At 39.5% G+C, this 19,931-nt stretch overlaps 1 protein-coding gene across 1 annotated transcript in view; it reads right to left on the bottom strand.

The window, feature by feature from the left end:
- Positions 1–376: 376 nt before the first annotated feature.
- The window catches only part of LOC146318051 (neuropilin-1a-like), a 108,766-nt gene continuing 89,211 nt past the window's right edge, over positions 377–19,931 (bottom strand). Inside the window, exons 11-18 of the mRNA XM_084731449.1 lie at positions 16,611–16,755; positions 11,688–11,870; positions 10,957–11,001; positions 6,490–6,627; positions 4,073–4,374; positions 3,065–3,161; positions 2,894–2,938; positions 377–1,599 (exon numbers count right to left, since the gene is read on the bottom strand). Of these exons, the coding sequence (XP_084587575.1) occupies positions 1,325–1,599; positions 2,894–2,938; positions 3,065–3,161; positions 4,073–4,374; positions 6,490–6,627; positions 10,957–11,001; positions 11,688–11,870; positions 16,611–16,755 (1,230 nt within the window). The 3' untranslated portion in view covers positions 377–1,324. The remainder of the gene's footprint in view (positions 1,600–2,893; positions 2,939–3,064; positions 3,162–4,072; positions 4,375–6,489; positions 6,628–10,956; positions 11,002–11,687; positions 11,871–16,610; positions 16,756–19,931) is intronic.

Raw genomic sequence — 19,931 nt, forward strand, 5'->3', positions numbered from 1 at the left:
AATTTAATTTACCTGTTTTGTTAACTGAATTGAATGAATTCTAATTTAAAAAATAATTTTCAATAAACTTAAGACAGTAATAAAAAAAACACTAAAAAAATCTTTAAATACATCTTTTTTCATTAATTTAAAATTATGAGTTTAACAAACACAAAAGAAAGAAAATCTACTGGCAGGCAACATTTTTAAGTTAGTAGAACCTCTAAACAAAAAACAAATGTTTTCACTACTTCCTACAAATAACCAATTGGAGCATTTTGTTTTACGGTGTGGCAAAACTTTTTAAAGAATATTTTACAACGTAAGAGTTTGACTTAAAACTCAAAAACTTAGTGAAGTAAAATCATGAGTTTTCTTAACTTTTTTTCCATTTTTTTCTTTTTTTTTTTACAGTGATATGACTGTACTGAAGGCAAGAAGATCTTTAGATCTACATCAACACACGTGATATTTCATAGCACACTACAACAATAAAAATTTGTAGTTGTATCATCACAATCTGGAAAAATACGAAATTAATTTTCCAGACTTTTCTGCATATTTGTGTAGGAACCCTGGACGGAACGCCAGCCGATGAGAAAACAAGGCAACAGAAAAATTGGAGGAAAAAAAAAGGCACTGTCGGAACTAGACACAGGTCACGATGGTACCTGCCTTCATACACACACACACACACACACACAAAGACAGAAAGATGCTTCCACCTCATGTATACACATAAACATGAGTGTAGCACACACATACACACCAACAGCTACACATACACACCTTAAATGCAGATGTATATGAATGTGAAATGTACACATCCACACACACACACACACACACAAACACACACACACACTCACTCACAGGGACTTATGGCCAGCTAAAGAGCCAGATATCAGAATAGCGATTTTCAAATCACTCTGCTCTCTCTGTGAAACTATGACATCTGAAATATAGACAAGAAAAACAACACAAACAAACAAAAAAAAAAAACAAAAACAAAAAACAAATCTTATCTTTCCATAAAAGTACACACGATACTTTCATCTGAATTGGTCTCAACACCAGCATGTGATTACATGAAATCAACAAAGCACACCAAAAAACAAATAGAATCCTTAGTTTTCTTCTTTTTTTTGCTGTACAGATTCTTTATACACAGTGCCCCCTACAGGTCAGTTCCTTCCACTGCCGCTCCTGAGAAAAAAAATTACATTGGCTCACTTTCAGCCCACCCTGCTGTCCCATTGGTGGCCTCAGCCCTGTGTTCCTCCCACTTGATTGGCTGCGTTATGTGTCCACGCGGAGCAGTCGCAGCTCCGTCCCTCTGCTCCCCTCACGCCTCTGAATAGTTAGTCTGTCCGTTCATCTTGTCCTTCTTTAGCTTCACGCCGTCCACCAGCTCAAAGTTATAGTTTTCCAGGGCGGATAAGTTCCTGTCCGTCATGCTGCCTTGCGAGCAGGCGCAGTACAGCACGACGCCGCAGATGGCGCCCAGGAAGACGCCCAGCGCGGACATGGCAATGATGGTAATGAGGATGGGGTCCAGGGTCTTCAGCATGTTGCCGGGGCCGCCGAGCTCGCTGCTGTCCTGTGTGCGGGAGTCCAACGCTGCCAGACAGAGACAATGACGGACAAGAGTTACGTTCCATTCAAATGTCTGTGATTACAGGCTGAAAGGAGCAGACTGGTGGTTTGACATGTTCTGGATCATAAAGTGCAAATGAAAGCCCTCTCTAGAAATGACCAAACTTCTCCTTTCACAACATCTATGTTCATTTTTTGTTTGTATTCTGGGTTTGATTTGACCACATTATAACTTGTGAATGTTTCTGGAAGCAGACTTTTAAATCTTAGATGTCAGCTCTTCTATGAACCAGGGTTCACATGGGTGCTGGAAATCCTTGAAAACACTTTTTGGTTTGAAAAGTGCTTGGATTTTGGATAAAGAAACTGCTTGAAATTGTTGCTTGAAACGACAGGCTTGGACGAGGGGAGATCAACACAAAATCTATGCAACACTATGGAAAATTTGTCAGGAGTGATGTTAAAAGGTTGCTGCCCTTTCTGAAGTGGGGTTGTATGAGGCACTTATCCATCAGTCAGTGTATTACCTACAGTAGATGGAAGTTGGTACACCCCCAGTTTGAAGGAGCAGCTTATTTGCTTGTCTGCCATTGCCTCGATTGTTGAATTTGACTTAAGTCACACAACAACACACAAAAACAAATGGATTGCGGCCAACAACTTCCATATTTTGCAGGTAAAATTAGTGTATTTGCCAAAGGAGTCTGGTTGTTTTGGAGAGAGCGATATTTGCTTATATAGCAGTTTCCTGTTGGAAAAGGTAAAGCGGTGAAAATGTTCTAAATATAGCATACATTTAAACTTTTTTTTTTCTTTTTTTCGGGGGGTGTCCACAGCAGAACATTGCTGTACTCCTGCTGCTTTTCCAAACTGGGGGTGTGTCGACTGCCATCTACTGTAGGCTATGCACTGAATATCAAGTATTGCATGCAACCACACTTCAAAAAGCCCCAACTATCTCTTTAAGTATGTTTTTCATTTCCTAAAACATGAAAATTGACTGATGTGGTATTTAACACATCAAAAAACCCCCCCAACAATTATGTCTGACTCAGATTTTTCAAAGACAGACAGTATAAACTATTTTTCATAGAGAAATAAAATGTTATTTTGTATGAGTTTGATGTTTTTCATTGTCATCTGAAACACTGTTTTGTGTGCACACACCTCAGCTCAGTAGCAATTCAACAGTTCAGATAATTTCACTGTGTAGAGGCAAAGACTGTCTGAGCCATGTCCACTAAAAACAAGAGTGTGTACAACCAAAGTGAACATATTGATACTGTAATGACAGAAATGGAGTCAGCAGTTTACTCACGTAGGATGAAAATCTCAGTTGGCGGAGACGTTGGAGTTTCTGGATCTGCAGGCAAAAAGAAATAACCTTTATTAGATTTAAGTACAGCAACTGTACACACAAACACACACACACACAAGTAGTGAGTATGAATCTGATCTACGAAATGTTTTATAACCATACAAGACACACTTTTGCAGTCCTCAGCATGGAGTCCATCCAGGATCCGGATGTTGTCGACAGCTATGTGACTTGAACTGCGTCTGTCTGTGACGCCCTCCACGACCACCTACAAAATAACAACGCACGGTCAGTCACACACATTCACTGGAACAGGAAATGAAACCAAAAATCTCCTGCTTTTTTTAAAACACACAATTCACTGTTACTTTGTCTGGTAAAATGTAAACACAGGCTTCTTGTATCTGATTTTAAGGAGAAGCTGACCTGGTGTCAGGCATCTAGAATAACTGTGCATCTTCTTGCTGATGGTCTCGTTTGCTTATGTAGCTCATATAGAGGCATCAATATTGAACTGAGACTGTTTCACAACCAGTTATAAACTCTGCAGTGCCTTGTTATGTTTTCTTAGGTGACAGCTGAATGCACCCCTGGTCTCCATTAGAGGTTAATGGGAAGAATAGGGGCATATGATCAGTGTACATAGTCCTGCTCATTTATCTTACTATTATTTATGTTTTAACATGTTAAAGAAGAAAAAATCAACTAAAGCAAGGCAAATTAAAAAAAATGGGTTGGGATTTATATTTCATTTTTCCCTATTAATCAATTTTCTGCATAAGCAAACCCTGTTCAGGGTTGAGGAGGCAGTTAACTTACATACTATCCATGGCAGTCAAAGTGCAACCGGAACCTTTTTTGCTTTTTTTCTTTATTTTGTTTTCCTAGTTTTAGTCTTTTTTTTCTTTAATGCCAGTGGAGGCTTTGCAGATGTTGCTTATACCAATTTTAGGTTAGATAGATATAAGGATCTAAAAATAACAAAGAGCTTTGATGTCTGAAATAAAAAATCTGCAAATGATCACCATCAAGACTCATTTTTATCCTATAAAAGTACCAAAAAAAGAGAACAAATGACTCTTAAATTACAAACAAGATTCAAACCATCTTATGTTTGAGTTACATGATGATCGATCATCTCATTTCAAAGTATCTGACACACCAGGAACACTGTGCTACCTGATATGAGACACTTGAGTGTGGCAGCAGAACTCGTCCCTCCCTCCACCGGCGGCCCTGGTGACCGCTGAGCGTCCACAGGAGCTCACCGCCCTCCGCTTCCTTCCTCTGCTTGATATGGAGCGCTCCCACGTGTTCGCCGAACATGTGGTACCAGAAGGACATGCACATCTCACTGTCCGGCGCGGTGATGGGCGGGCTGGTCAACATCGCCACCCTCTTCTCCTCCTCATCATCCTCGCTGGTTTTACTCGGCGTGTCTGTGTCACTCAGCTGCATGTAAATGAAGTTCCCCGGTCCACCTGCAGGGGGCAGCAAAATACAAGGAAAGAAGCGGCTGCGCATTATATCACTGCTGATATGTTGACTCTTATATATTTAACTTTGCCATCATTTCAAAACAAGAGACTAAAGAAAGTAAGAACATTTTGAGTGAAAACATGCATTAATATAGCTGATACCAAGCTCTTACTTCTTTAGTCTTTTCATAAAATAAATAATTAATCAAATCAGTACAATTGTTCAGTATCAAGCTTTCCAAAGACATCAAGTTCAAGGTTGTTACAGTTTTTTTTTTTTGGTGAACACAAAGGACTCAATATCAGCGTGATCCAGCAGAAGATATAACTTGACATCACAACAGGCTCATTTTTTATATTTGTGATCTGGTTAAGTCAAGAAATCAAGGTGAAACCATTCATTTCAGAGCTGGTGCTGCTGTCTGCCACGAAAACATCCATCACAGGAGGTTTGAATGGAGAGAAGGCCAGAGAGCTGAGACATGCTGATGAATCTGAAGGCTGTGTTCTTTAAAAAGTCAAGTTTTTCAAAGCTGTCCATTCTTTTTTTTTTCTTCAAAATGTTCAAGGGATCAAAGCATCTGTGAGTTCTGCTTTATTCTATTCAGTGGTGACTATAGACAGACATAAGTCAGAGGTCCCCAAACTTTTTCATGTCAAGGGCTCCCACAATAGATCCACAGTAGACCACAGACCCCCAATTTTGCCTTAAAGAATCCCCTCTGAGTAATTTTCTTTTTAGGTTTGAAAATAATAAAGTCTTCATAGTCAATCAATGATTGAACTAGGACCACTATAAATTAAAATCAAAACAAACCACCCTGTTCATTTTTTATGGATTTCGACAGCTTGTGGGTGTTTTAATGTACCATTTAGGTCATTTTTACGATTTATTTGCAACATTTACTCTCAAAAGAGTAAATTTCTCCCAAAAGTTTACCACCATGTTCAAACTAGATTATTCAAGGTAACAGTGTTTTTCCTGCTAGCTGCTAGTTGCTATATCTTCAGAGAAAATTCATCGGATACGTCAGAGTGAGGAAAGCGGCTGACATGACATAACTAAATGTAATGTGAACATTCAAACATTCAATTTACCCATTAAAAAAACAGAAAATAAAAACTGATTAAAAAAAATACATTTTAAAAAACATAAATAAATAAAAAAGAACCATACACACAACAGAATGAACTCAGATTTGAAAGTTCAGTCAAACTTCCTGCAAAAACACTATTTTTGGATCGGATGTATAATTTTTATCTGAGGATATCCTTGATTTTAATCTCATCTCCGTTCTTCTTGTAAAACATGCTCATGTCAAAACGATTCTGGCCCTATTCTGACCCTCTACCTTGCATATTGCAAATATTCTCAAATATTGCACATCCCTTGTCTACTGTTTTGCAAACTCCTGCATACACTTCTTCATTTATCAAAATAACAGTTATACTGAACACACTGTTTCTGCTGCTTTTATGATAATATTTTTGCTTTTCGTATGTTATTGTCAATTTCCTATTTAACCTGTTTTGACATCAACTTTATCGATATTTTTTGTACTATGTTTGTTGTCACGCACGAACATTCTAACTTGGCAACAAAACCGACTCAGATTCGCCTTTATTTACACTGGTAGCTACCTCTGTATGAATAAATGTCACCTGTATGTCTTTGTGTTTTTGCCTGAAGAAATTCCATCAATATGTATCCACTTATAGAATTACCTGCCTCTGTTTTAGTTCTGTCTAAATGAGTATCCTCAGGCTGAGATTAACACCACAACTTTTGTGATAGTTTTCCATGTTCACTAACTGTTTGTCCTTCCGAGTAGGAATAAGGTTACGTGTCCAACGGGAATTTCTTACTACATAGTAAGCATCTTTTCCTCATTTAAAAAAGAGGCAGTGTTGTGAATTCCCAGTAGCACTGACTGTAGCGTGTTATTTAAAGCGTACAGTAGTTAAAAATATTCCATCCTCTAGCAGAAGAGGTTCAGACTGGCTTTCAACAGCTGCATAGTAACATGAAGAGCCACAGAGAGCTCTTCCAAAGCATCTGTCGAGTGCTGCTGGTTAGGAAAAAACCCTCCAACACAAAGGCAGATACGCGTCTCCTACCTGTGTGGTCAAGGGTCGGTCCTCTGTGGACGGCAGGGGCCCCGTTGGTCTGGATGAGCCACTCGGCCCCTGTCCCGGGTTCGCTGGTCCAGCCGCAGAACGATGAGAAATCAAAGTTGCAGGCGAACCAAACGTACGCTGCAACAAAGAGAAAAGAGCAGTCAGAAGTTTCTTGATGAAGGGGTTTTTTCTCTTATGATGTTTTACGGTTGTATAACATGAGTTAAATTTTCAGGATCAAAGCTGTAAGTCTAGTAACAGATGTATTATCAGTTAATATATTTATTATGCTGTCAATTAGAAGACTGTTTGCTGTGTAATCGCTACAAAAAACATACCCTTCGTAAAATGCCAGAGCTCAAAGTTTTTGTCTGAACAACATTTTAAAACCCAGAATGATTCAGCTTCTAATAATATGAGATGAGAAAAGCTACAATTCATCACAAATATAGAAGCTGGAAACTACAAATATTTGTCCCCATTTACTTGTTGTTCGTTTGGTTTCTAACAGTTTTAACCTGGTAAGAGATCAGGGAGGCAACGTGACGCAGCCAGGAGGAGGCTATGATGACAGGCTGTTTGTTTGGAACAGCAGCACTTTTGCCTTTGGACACGGTCAAACAACGCTTACAAACTAGTTCTTTTCAAGCACACCGAACCCTTAATTCTTGTACAACTATCCAGAAAGCCTATCACATGATCTTAGCTGTACTAGCTTCTGGACAACGTTCTTAAAAACTGACGTTCTCTGTTTTACAGGGTAAAAAGTACAACCATGTACACTGTTCACCCACTAAATTGGCTCCAGTTTAGACAGGGAGAGGAGGCAGCCTGAAGAACAAACTGTGAGTCTTGTAACATCAATATTAGAAAGCTATTCCTGCTGTATTGTACACACAGTGTAAATTGTGTAGCTTGTGGAAAACAGGACCAAACAAAAGGCTCGTGCAGATGGAATCGGCGAGAAAGACAGAGAGACAGTTGTAATTGTATATTTGGTAAAGCACTGCAGGGCACTTTCCTCCACAGGAACTAAGACGTCAGCGCTGATAGAAAACAGCGCCAACACGTACACATGTTTGGGATCAGGACCCGAAGAGGGAAAGAGAGACGGAGAGAAGCGGAGGGACCTTCCACAGAGAAAGGCGTGGTGCCACCAACATGCGGATGTGGCCCCCCGACAAAACCCCAAACAGAAAAAAAAAAAAAACCCCGACATATCCCTCCCTCCTGTGTGCCTGTGCCAGCAGTCGACTGGCGGCAGCGGTTCACCACAGCATCCAAGTGAATGCAGGAGTCTCTGAACACTGGACATGTTGTTTCTCAGAGGCTAATGGGATGCAGAGATGACCGTGGAGATGGTAACCCCCCTCCAACCCCAAGCTGTCTTCACGCGATGCTTCGACTCGCCTAATTGAGACCCTAGAGGCCTTTATTCTCTGTCTCCGTCTCTCACCACACCTCGCCCCACTCTTTTTACCTTCACTCTCTTTTTCTCTTTTTGCCTGCACCTCCTTCTTTTTGTCTCTATTCATTCTTCCTGCCGACTCTCCCTCCTCTTCTGTCACTGGTACTATTTTTCCACCTTTCTGCCTTTTCATCCCTCTCCTTCCTCAGTTGGCAGTTTACTTACAAATGAATTGAATTTGGTGTATTCATAAGGGATGACAAACTCTGACACTGCTGAAATGTTTTGCTTGGTGACAAAAACACAGAGCTGCTGCCTGCATTTGGCTTGCAATGTAGAGTCAATGCAGATCAACCAACATTCAATGCAGCAACACCTGAAATTAATCCAAAATGTCATGTGATTCTTCTCCTCTGTGTCTCCTACTTAACTTTTTACAGCTGAACTGATTTCCATATAGTGCAGTCATGAGTCAGGAGTTTGAACCTCAAATGCACTTAACATTTACATTACATTTACTCTCATGACTATAACAGTTGTTTTTTGTGTACTTTTTTGAGAATTATTTACGATCCATAATTTCTCTTTTGCTTTTTATAACAAGTAGCATACTTGACTATATTTAATGATGTATCCATTACAGAATAAATACAAACGTCACTTTAAAAAGTCCTGATAAAGTGAGAACTGAACAAAAGAAAGGTTGTGGAAGACACTGCTGGTTATACTAATGTTGCTGGCTTGACATTAAATTCAATTGGAGACATCACACCCCCACCCTACCCACAATCAACGTACTCACTCAGTACATTATGATTGACTTATCCAAGTACACAAGTACTTTTACTTGTGTATAATACTCTTTTTATTTCTGGTGCCAACTTGTTCCTTGATCACTATGATGCTGTGGTTTTCAAACTTTGAGTTGAAGATAAAGCTGTAAGATGATTAAAGCAGTCCCAGAGGAAAATTTTGTTTCTCACAGTCGTCTTTTCTTAAATGCGATTCTTATTTGGAGCTTACTGAAGTCTCATCTGTTTCTAAACTCCCCTAAGGAGGAAAAATGAGCAAAAGAAAAGAAAGGCAGTGTTTCTCTTTGATGACCATTTGGAGCAACAAGACTTTAATTTGACAACTGAGACTTTTAGATCTTACTGTAATCTCAAGAGCTGATTATTTAAGACAAAATTAAGATCAGTGGAACAAGAAAAGGGGACATTTTAAATTCTTCAGTTGGGCTCAAATTACTCTCAGGCTGAGATGAAACGAAGGCCATTTCTCAGGAGCCCAGTCTAAAAAGTATGAGAAAATGGTCAAAGTCTCATATTTGTATGTTTAGGAGACACAGGTTAGATAAAAATGAAATCTTATTATGAACCTTTCCTTTCTTCTGGGGTATTTCTGTTACATAAATATTGTTTCCTTTTTGGGGATTTTTTTTAATACTCTACAGACAAATTTTACTGCTGCATTTCAAGTCATTGCAATGTTATACAGAAGGTAAATAAAAAAACCATTAGGTCACAAGTAACCATTTGTCTTTTGACAGACTGCCTGAGTTTTATTGCTTTAACTGCAAGAGATTTGTGTTGAGCTGTTTTTTTTTGTTTCTTGCCCTTTTCCTGATTTTTGTTCCAGTCTCTTAATCCAGTCTTTTTTAGTTTCTGTCTTCTCTTTATCTCTCCTTTCTAATTCTCTCCTTTCTGTCTGTTTTTTCAGAGCAAATCTCTCAACATTTCTCTCTGCAGTCCTGTTGTGTCAGGGCTGAACAGTGCTTGTGCTAAAGTCTCATTTGTGAACTGGGCCGATGAAAAAGCCATTTACTCCCATTGAAGTCAGTTTGATTGTTCTTCGTGACTGCGGACAGCACTGTCGGAGACACTGAATGATGGGACCAGTGGCTGAATTAATGCACTGATGTGGAAACCCAGAACTGGCACATTTATTTGTACATCTGCCTGTAAAATGGTTCACCTCCCCTTCAGAGTTTAGAGATGAGAGGGTGTGAGACAGTATGACAGGTAGAGAAAGACAAAAGATTAGAAAATAGAACAGATGACGAAAACGAGTAAATAAAACATGAGAACACAAAACATGGCAGCAGACTGGTGAATGTGGTTATATCTCTTTGCTTGAACCAGAAGTTGTTCAGCCATCTTGCAGGCCATCCAAAGGATCTTAATCCTGCTCTAAAGAGCGACGATCAATGACCAAGACGTGATCTCTGAGGAGCCATGAGAGAGGATACACAAGAGCAGCCTCCATGTTTACCTGCCGACACCGCAAGGTTTACCTTAATGTTTACCTTCCGACAATGCCACATTTACCCCTATGCTTACCTGCCAACAACACCAAAGGGGCAAAAAGGGTTCCCATGAATCTTTGAGCCACATAACCCACAAAATTATCTGTGGCGCTTGTCCATGATGGCAAACTATTTAGTTGCGTATTACTGAAACATATTGGCCAATCGGTTGTATTATTACAGACAAAATAAAATTGTTTTGTAACTTCACAAGCCAGAGACTCTGCCACTGGAGGCTGACGCTAACACACCTAAAATGAACCATGCCTGCATGTTCTTTTTAACTGAGATATAGTTTCCCACTTGCTGGAGTGTGATAATTATTTTAACTGCTATGTAAGGGCTAAATGTGATCCAAAACTAAAGACCAACAGTGGGCTGAAAACAGAGTTCAACATCGATTTTTGGGAACAAACAAGAGAAGACCTGAAGATATTTACTGGAATGCAACGGAAAGAAAAACACTGAAGACCCCTGATTCAGTAAATAATTCCCAAAGTTCAAAGGACGTCATAGTCACATTCTGGATTATTCAGTGACAAAATCACGATCGGAATATCAATAAACACAGCAAATAATGAATACTATAAATGCTGTGGACGTCTCATTTGTCTAAAAACAGATTTCCTTGTTCTCTCTCTTCTTGCGTGAGTTCCTTGCATCCATGAATCCTCAATGGGAGGGACTAAAGGAAAAGACGTGAGTGAGGGAAACGTAAAAGCAAGTAAGAGACTTGGGATGTACCCATCCTCACCTGGCATGAAATCTATGATGGGGCCAACCGCTGTGGTGCCTGCTTCTAGAGACAGATGGGAGAGTCAGATAGGGGGTCAAAGGTCAGGTGGTTTGGTCCCACTCACACAGATACCAACACAATACAATACAATACACAATACCTCAGTTTATAAGAAAAACTAATACCAAGCTTTGCACTTCAGAAGATGTTGCAAATTCAGTGGAGTTTTTGTGTTTGAGCATTAATGTTTTTTAGATAAAATCTTTACTTTCACAGTCCAAGCTCTCACAGAAAATAAGGATGATAGTTTTAATCACATATGACATTAAAAGGGATGAAAAGGAGAATTTTAAATGTGGATGTAGTAGTTTAGTTTTATGTGGCTTCTTTAAGTAGAGCAAAAAGAAAAATAAACACAAGTCAGTCAAAACTTAAGATAAGGGAGAAATTTTTCATGGTCTTAGTTGAATGAGTTTCCCCTCGGTGAAAATCAAGAAGATATACCATCGTAATAGACATGAAAGAGATGAAGAAATGCATGAGAGAGTGTTTAACCTCATATAACTTCAGACTGCAAGAGCAGATACGCAAAATATGTCCTTTTTAAAAATGTTTTTTCGTATTATTGCTTTGACTCCAAAGCACACTTTAACTTAGTTTTGGGAGTGAATCATAAAAAAAAAACAAAAACAAAAACAGACACAGTGGTGTGAACATGGTTAAAGGAACCTTGTTTTTGGTGTTTTTACCTGTCACTGTGTCGAAGTCATCTGGCGCCTCGGTCTCACTGCCACAGTCCTCTTGTCCTTCCTCGCAGTCTGTAGACGGGATCGTGCCGGGGATGGTGATCGGTGCTGTGGTGGTCGCTCCAAACGTGGTCGTGGGAAGCGTGGAGGCTATGGGCGTGGTGGGGGGAGCTGTAGTTGTAATGTCTGAATAGGGAGAGGGATAAAAGACCGTTTCAAAATGTTATGGACAAAATATGACAGAAGGTTCCATATCCATATGCATATCCAACGTTTAGCATACATGAGCCTCTAGAGTGTGTGTGTGTGTGTGTGTGTGTGTGTGCGCGCGCATGTGCATATGGAGTGGGAGCAAAACACACACACACACACAGAGTCACAAGAGACTTACACTTTAATCAGGCTGCTATGAGCACATACGCACAGTCAAACCCATGCAAACCGCATACAGATGCATATATAGACACACACACTTAAAGATATACACACACCCACACACTCAAACATACACATGAGTAATCATGTCCAATTATCCAAATCACAGCCTTCTCATACCTTGATGCTCACTGAGGCAGTTTGTCTCTTCATTAATGTACATAATGTTAAAGCTTTGATTTTAAGTGCTCTGAACAGCTAAACTAGCTGATTTCATACTATTGAATAATCAAAATGTACTGAAGTTGATATTAAAAGACTTTTTAATACAAGGTGTGAAATGTAAAACACTTAACAAGCAGTTCATTTGGATTAATTGAACAACTCCTTTAAGTGTTTCTGTCACATGAATAAGTCTCTTCCTGTTTCCACAAAAACATCAAGACTCCAGCTAAAGCTTAGAAAAACACGAGAGAAACTAACGAGCTCACAAGACGCCTGCAGATCAGTTTCAGCAGTTTAATCAGGGTTTTTTTTCTGTTGTCGCTGCTGATGCTGCTTGAAGCTCTAAGTTAAATCATCTACTTAGATGCACGCTGTTGTGAGAGCAAACCTCCATCCCACTCAAAATGTTGCAAACACGTTTCCTTACAAAGTTTAATTACATGCGCGCCATCTGTGATTTTTACATAGCCTACATATGCTAATTCAAGTTCAATTTGCTTCATTTCCATAAAAACACATCACCAGACATCGGCTGTATGGTCGAATTTAACAAGATACAAGAGTTTCTGTCAGTATTACTTTGCTCCTTGATGAGGAACGAGAGTGCCGGCTCTTCAGAAAAATGGAGACACTTGAGTTTTGCAGAGGTGTCAGTGAGTGTCTGGTATTCAGTCTAATATCTCCTGCATAAATAATGACAAGCTGAAGGTCTTCATAAGCCTCAGACAATGCAGAGGTGCCTCTTTAATATGGCTAAATTTAGCTTTGTTTTTGTACACGTCGTGCTGAAATGAAATGAAGTTAAAGGGATAGTTTGGATTATTTAATGTGGGATCATAGTGGTACTTATCCATAGTCAATATATTACTTACAGTAGATGGGTCTGGACAGGGTCAGCAACAAAAGGTACTTTTTACTTTACAGTCAAACAGACTTTTCTGATAGGACACTGTGATTATATAAGCCTCTCTCCAAAATAAATCTATAATGCACTTAAATGGATATTGATTTTTTTAGGTGGACCTTTTTAAATGGTCAAAATACCTTTTGCTGCTGACCCCGGCCACAGCAGTTCATTGCTCAGCTTCTGTTGTTGTGCTCCTCTTGCCTTCTACAAATTGGGGGCATGCTAACCTCCATCTACTGTAGGTAAATACACTGACTACTGATAAGAACCTCATAAAACTCTACTCTGTAATCCAAAGTATCACTATAAAGGAGACCATGTATCACATATCTCATCTTTCTTCCAAACTGGTCAACTACCGTTTCATTACATCTTTGCCTTTTAGCAAATCTTCAGTATCTTCAAGGAATTATTTCCTAGTTTCAAGATTTAAATGTCTTCAAAGTGCTGCATATTGCCCCAGTTATACCAAAAAGCCCCAGTAACCTTAGGAAAATCCAAAATCTTCACAGTCCTGTTTGCATTTTCACTTCAACTTCTGAGCTGTGAAGTTAAGGTTAACAAGACTGATAATGTACTCAAACACAAAAGCTGTGGTTGTGCATTTTTATTTCTTTGTTTGCTTGTTTGTTTGTTCTGTTTTGTTTTTTTGCAACAAGCCACTTTATTCATTGAAAACCTGTCTCCAAAGTAGCAATGATCTGCTCTGCTTCTTATTTTCAAATAAATCAGGAAATAAAAGGTTCCCTTTGCTCGTTCCTGTTTGCATTTCCACCACAACTTAGGTCCTAATGGAATGAGGGTTGTTTAAGGACTGTTTTTCATGTTTTTTCTTTTGGATACTGGATTAGAGCACTTTTATTTATTCATGGACTTGTTTACTTTTATTGGACTTTAGAGGAGGAGCAGGGTGACATTTATATATATATATATATATATATATATATATATATATATGTACCTTGCATGAAAATTGTCACTGGCAGTGTCTCTGTTCATCCACACCAGCAGCTGTGCAGCACATTAGCTGCATGTTTACTGTCACATTCTCTGTGCTGCTTCTCACCTTTCAACACATCAACTTTCACATAAACTTTACAGTATAAATAAATACAAAAAAAAAAGGCCAGATGCTGACAGCTTTTGAATTTTTGAGACCCCTAAAAACTTCTTAGGAGATAATTAATGGGTCCAAAACCTCATCTACTTGTCTCTCCTGCTCTTACTCCATCTTCTTCTTTACTTCTCTCTCCTCTTCTCTCTGCTCTCTCTAACACACACACACACACACACACACACACACACACACACACACACACACACACACACACACACACACACACACACACACACACCCTTCTCTTCTCTCATCGTCTACTCTGCACTCTCTCCTGCTCTGGCTGATTCTTATCGTTCTCCCTATAGGGCAACCAGATACTCCAGAGAGCCTCCCTCCTCCTTCATCTGTTCCTCTCTCACTGACTGTGTGAGGTCAAGTCCTCCTCACACTCACACACACACACACACACACACACACACACACACACACACACACACACACACACACACACACACACACACACAGTCATCCAGCTCTGACCACTGCAGCAGTAGAGATAGTAGGCTGCCATGGCCTGCGTCAGCCCTTCATGCTCTCGCCGTCTCTCCTCTCATTAAAGTGCAGATAAGCAGCAGCAGGTCTGAAGTGTAAGCAGTTCACTCTTAATGACTGATTGGTTGGCTGACTGAGGTCAAGAACACGCTAATGCAAATGCATCTCACAGTGCAGTTTGCATGTTGACCATCTTTCATTTGCACTGATGTTTCAGAAAGTTTTCCAAAAACTTTGGCATGAAACAGCAAAAAAGTATAAGTATATCGGGAATGAATGTGATAAAAACAGGTGTTCTGGAGCATGAATGTTTCTGGTCTACTGCTGCCTTGATCGTGTATTTGACTGTGTTATTACGTGACTTGTGTGACCTCCAGTGACTCCTGTGTTCTGCCACAGCCTTGACAGTGAGATAAAGAAGAGAAAATATTCTAAATATAGTGGTTAAATATATTTTACTGCTGACCCTGTCCACAGAAGTACATTGCTTAGCATTCTACACCACTACCTCTGCAGTTTCTACAAACTGTGGCTGTGCCGATCACCATCTACTGTAGGTAATATGCTGATTTATGGAGAAATATTTCATACAACCCCACTTCAAGAAGTCTGAACCATCACTTACTTCTTGATTCCACTGGGAACTTTGTGCTGATCTGTCCTTCACACAGCTTCATGCCTCACCAGCTGTGTTTCAGATTTAGATTGTGAGCCTGATTTTAGTGACTTGCTCAGATTTTGTTGATTTGGTCATCTGTCCTTCATTGATGTGCTCCTATCATGGGTACGTAGGCTACATAGTTCAGTTTAGTTTCTTTTTTGTTGGTTTTCATGATCACAAGTCTGCAGAGGGTATTTTATTTTAGAATTTGACATGTAAATTGATTCTCTATGCTGTTTCTGTGTCTGACTTTCCGCCTGCTCGATCTGATCTGCGTAAATTGATGTGGCTTCCATCAGAAAAAGGCTAGAATCACAAGCGTGGTGTAGAGTGGTCACAGTCAGCTCTGGCGGCCACAGTGCAGCCGTGCCCAGTGAAATCAAGCTGTTACTGTTATTCAGCACTATTCCTAACCCAGAACAACTTTGCCAAAACCAGAAACCACAGGAGTATTTTGCTTTAATATCAACCTCCTTGTGATATTGTAATAATAATAATATGATGAGACAAAGTGCCCTGGGGATTCCAGTTTATACTCACTCTTCTTTTTATTGTTGTTGGCAACATTGGCAATAAATAAAGGTCCTAGACACGTAAAGTAGGCCCGTGTCTAAATTTTAAGTTGCTCTTAATGTATTTGATATTATTATTTTATTTGATAAGTTAAAGATGATAAACTGTCAATGCAAACAACACAAATATATTTAAATCTCACCTGCCTATATTTTAAAGATAAATATATATGTTCAGGCAGGGGAGATGAGAGTTGGCTTTATTTTTTTTTATTATAATATTTATTCTTTTTAATCATGTTTTATATTAAAGGCACTCTGTTGAGTTTTTGCTTTGTCCCTCCCTGCTGTTTTTCACCACGAACACCCACTCATCCTCTTTCTGTTCAATGGTTGGAGGCAATGTATCAACAAACATAGTGATGTGTTGACAAAGGCAGCGAAGAGGAAAACTGCTACTAAGTAAACACCATGATTTAATTAAAAAATTAGCTTAGCAAATGTTTTATGATGATGATAAGGCACTCGGGGATAAACCCAATGTGTTTTGGGGAGTAACAATAAATGTAAACGTAACTTTCTTTCTTTATGAAAAACCTCCATGTGGCACCTTTGTGCCGATGCAGACACTCACCGTCAAGTTCGCAGCCCAGCAGCTCCAGTCGGAGGCCGAGGCCCTCGTTGGTGGCTCTCTCTGGGTAGATCCTGACGAAGCGGGTCAGGAGGGGACCCATCAGCCTCACCTCCGGGGTGTCGTGGTTCTGATTCCCAACAAATATCTGAAGCAGAAGACAGAGAGACATGTCACGACAGAGAATAAACCACAAGGCAGACTGATGAGAGGCTGTAAGCTGAAGTTGGAAAACTATCTGTCTGATCCAACATGATGTGATTTCTAGCTGCATATAGTCATTTGTGTTGAATTTATGTAGCTCAGAGTATCAGAAAACAGTGTTTACAGATCAGTGAAGCTCTCCAAGCTATTTTTCATCAAACATTAGGAATTTTGAGGACTTGACATCTTTTTTCCTCAGGAACTGTAGAAAATCTGATTTTCAGAAGTCATCAGGTAAAACATAAATTAGTAAATCAAAAACAAATCTGACTGCTCTTTCTTTCTATTGTTAAAACTCGTCAGCACTCATTGCAATCATTGCATACATGGTGCTGAACAAGGATAAAACAAACAATAACATTTACTGTTCTAGAATCTGTTTCTGATCAAGCACCGCTCGGTTTGATAAGCAGAAAAAAACAAAACGAAAAGGGGAAACGAAAGAAAAAGCCAGGAAATAAGAACCAGAGGACCGTCCTTTCATATGTCCGACATGGAGGCAGCACAGATGAAACTAGTTTCCGTCACACTGGGAGCCAAGTGGTGGGACACCAAACACCAAAAGCACTCCTGCCTGTCTGAACTGCTGAGGTTTCCTTTGGCCTGATTTATTACAGCCTGCAGGGTGGCACTTAGGGTGTTTAGCTCGGATGTAACCGAGTGTGCAAGAGCACAAGTGTCCCTTTTTTAGGATTGGTGTTTATGCTTAGGTAAGGTAACCAACAGACCAGTCTCCCACTCCATATGTGCGCTCATGTGTATGCATGAGTATATACAGTATGTAGCCTCCAGTGCGTAAGTCAATACATGTACGTATGCATGTAGCAGCCAGGGCCTCACTATCCTTCCTGCCTCATCTTTTGAAGAGGTTTTATAAAAAGACACAGGAAACAGAGCAGAGAGGCAGGGCGAAGGGACAGAGGAGCATCAAGATCTCCGTCTGCAGTAAATCAGCAGGAGTCTGATGGCCAACCTCGTCCTCCGCCCTGCCATCTGGAACACATAGAGGAGGATGTCACACCAACGGGGCCAGCCGAGGAAAGGAAGTCGGGTCTTGAAAGCAATGACATGAATTTCCTCTTGAGGATCAGAATCAAAGTCGCTCAAATCGCCAAGAAGGGTTACAGACCAAGACTGAGACCACTGGGATTTAATATTTTTTTTTTATCTCTCTAGTGGTAGCCTGTGACGTCCTCACTTCTGATCTTGTCTCCATCTTTCTTATTAAGCACTTGTTGTGCTGTCGATCATACAGAACAGACTGCAATGTCTCTAAGTTTTCTGGTGAAGGGGCAGGAAACACGATAGGAAGAGGGTTAGGAAGAGCTTTAAGATGAGCTGTTATAAAACTAAAAGAACAAGATTTATCAGTTTAAAAAGTGACATCATTTGGTCACCCTTTCCTGTCTTCTCTCCAAGACCACAAGAAAACCACAAGAGCTACCCAAAAATAAAAAAATACTTACTAAATACTACAAAAATCTTTAAAAAACTGACATTAATGGCTTTAATGACTGTAATGTATTCACAGTTATTTGCAAGAGTATAAATATATATACATATATGTGTGCGTGTATCACAAAATATGTGTCAAAGGCTTTACATAAAATAAAACAATGAACAACAACATCATACAATATAGAAAAATGTAAAAATGAGATGAACTATAACCAGTGGTGGACAGTAGTGAAGTGCATTTATTTGAGTACTGTACTTAAGTACATTTTTTGAGTATTTGTACTTTACTTGAGTATTTGTTTTTTTGGAAACTTCTGACTTTCACTCCACTACATTTCAAAGTCAAATATTGTACTTTTGACTCCACTACATTTGTAGGAAGGTTGTTGTTACTTTTCGACTGAGCTTTGAAGTCAGCTGTTGGTGTTTTTTCTTTTCTAAAATGCAATTGGTCACATGCTGTGTTCCTCACAGAAGGAAACCAATCACAGTAGCTCCTCTCACATGGGATTGATGTAAAAGTGGAAATACATCATCCAGACGTCTGTAACAAGAACAAGCAAGTTCTTGTTACAGACGTTGTGTTACCTTGTGATACAGATGTGATTCTAATACAGTTACATCAGAAAATGACGTGTTTCTAATGTGATGCTGTAAATGCTTTTGATAGATATGATGAACTTGGACCCCAGGAGGACTGGCTGGTGTCATGGACATTAGCTAATGGGGATCCTTTTTAAATAAAAAATAATAAATAAATAAATAAATAAATAAAAGAAATTGTTTTTTTTTAAATCAGCAAATACAGTAGGATGCTAAATAAATGTTAATCCTACTGTGTAGCCTATTTTGTAATCCCACTTCCTAAACCTTATTTTTCAGTTTCTAGTCTGCATTTGTTTGTTGTGCCCCACCTGTAATATTATTTGCTCCTCCAACAACCTGATTTTCCTCTAAAAGCTCTGTCTTTCCGTATGTCGAGGTTTTTGTTGAGCGCATCAGACAAAAGCATCCAACAAACAGCCCAGTCAGAGCTCATATGAATAGTAGCCTATAATTTGGGCGCCAAACGTTTCATTCGAGGAGCGGCACTGCGGCCACTCGAGCGTCTGTCTGATGGCCTCCAAGAATTACAGATTTCAGTAAGAGGAGGTTTTTTTCTTGTCAACAACCTTTTATCTGCCTCCTGTATAATTTACTTTCTGTTAATCTGTGCTGGTCCTCATCATCATTACTGCCACTAAATGAGACAGACAGCAGTGACACAATATAGTAATGAGAGGGAGGATGGGGGGGGGGGGGTTGAAACTTTTCAGAGATGGTTCCTGTGAGATCTTTTACATTCTGCAAGTCTTTTACTGCTTTCTTTATGTGTTATAAAGAAATCTTAATTAATTAATTAATTATATTCGACAACAACTTGCCAAGCTACAAAAAATCCAGTTGCCTTTACAGTAGTTCAACCTTTCTTTAACGAGATACCGATCTAAAAGTGCTTACATGAATGAATCCCATATCACAAGCTAGACAAACATCTGGACATTGGATCAGCGCAGTGTAATGAGTCTTAATTGCATTAACAGCTGGGCTGGCGACCAGTGAGTAGTGTTAGACTAGCCTTAATTTTGTTCATAGATTAGTCTGTTGCAAGTTAGACCATTC

Source organism: Lutjanus erythropterus, chromosome 12 (assembly GCF_056507025.1).
Source record: "Lutjanus erythropterus isolate fLutEry1 chromosome 12, fLutEry1.hap2, whole genome shotgun sequence".
Lineage (NCBI taxonomy): Eukaryota > Metazoa > Chordata > Actinopteri > Lutjaniformes > Lutjanidae > Lutjanus > Lutjanus erythropterus.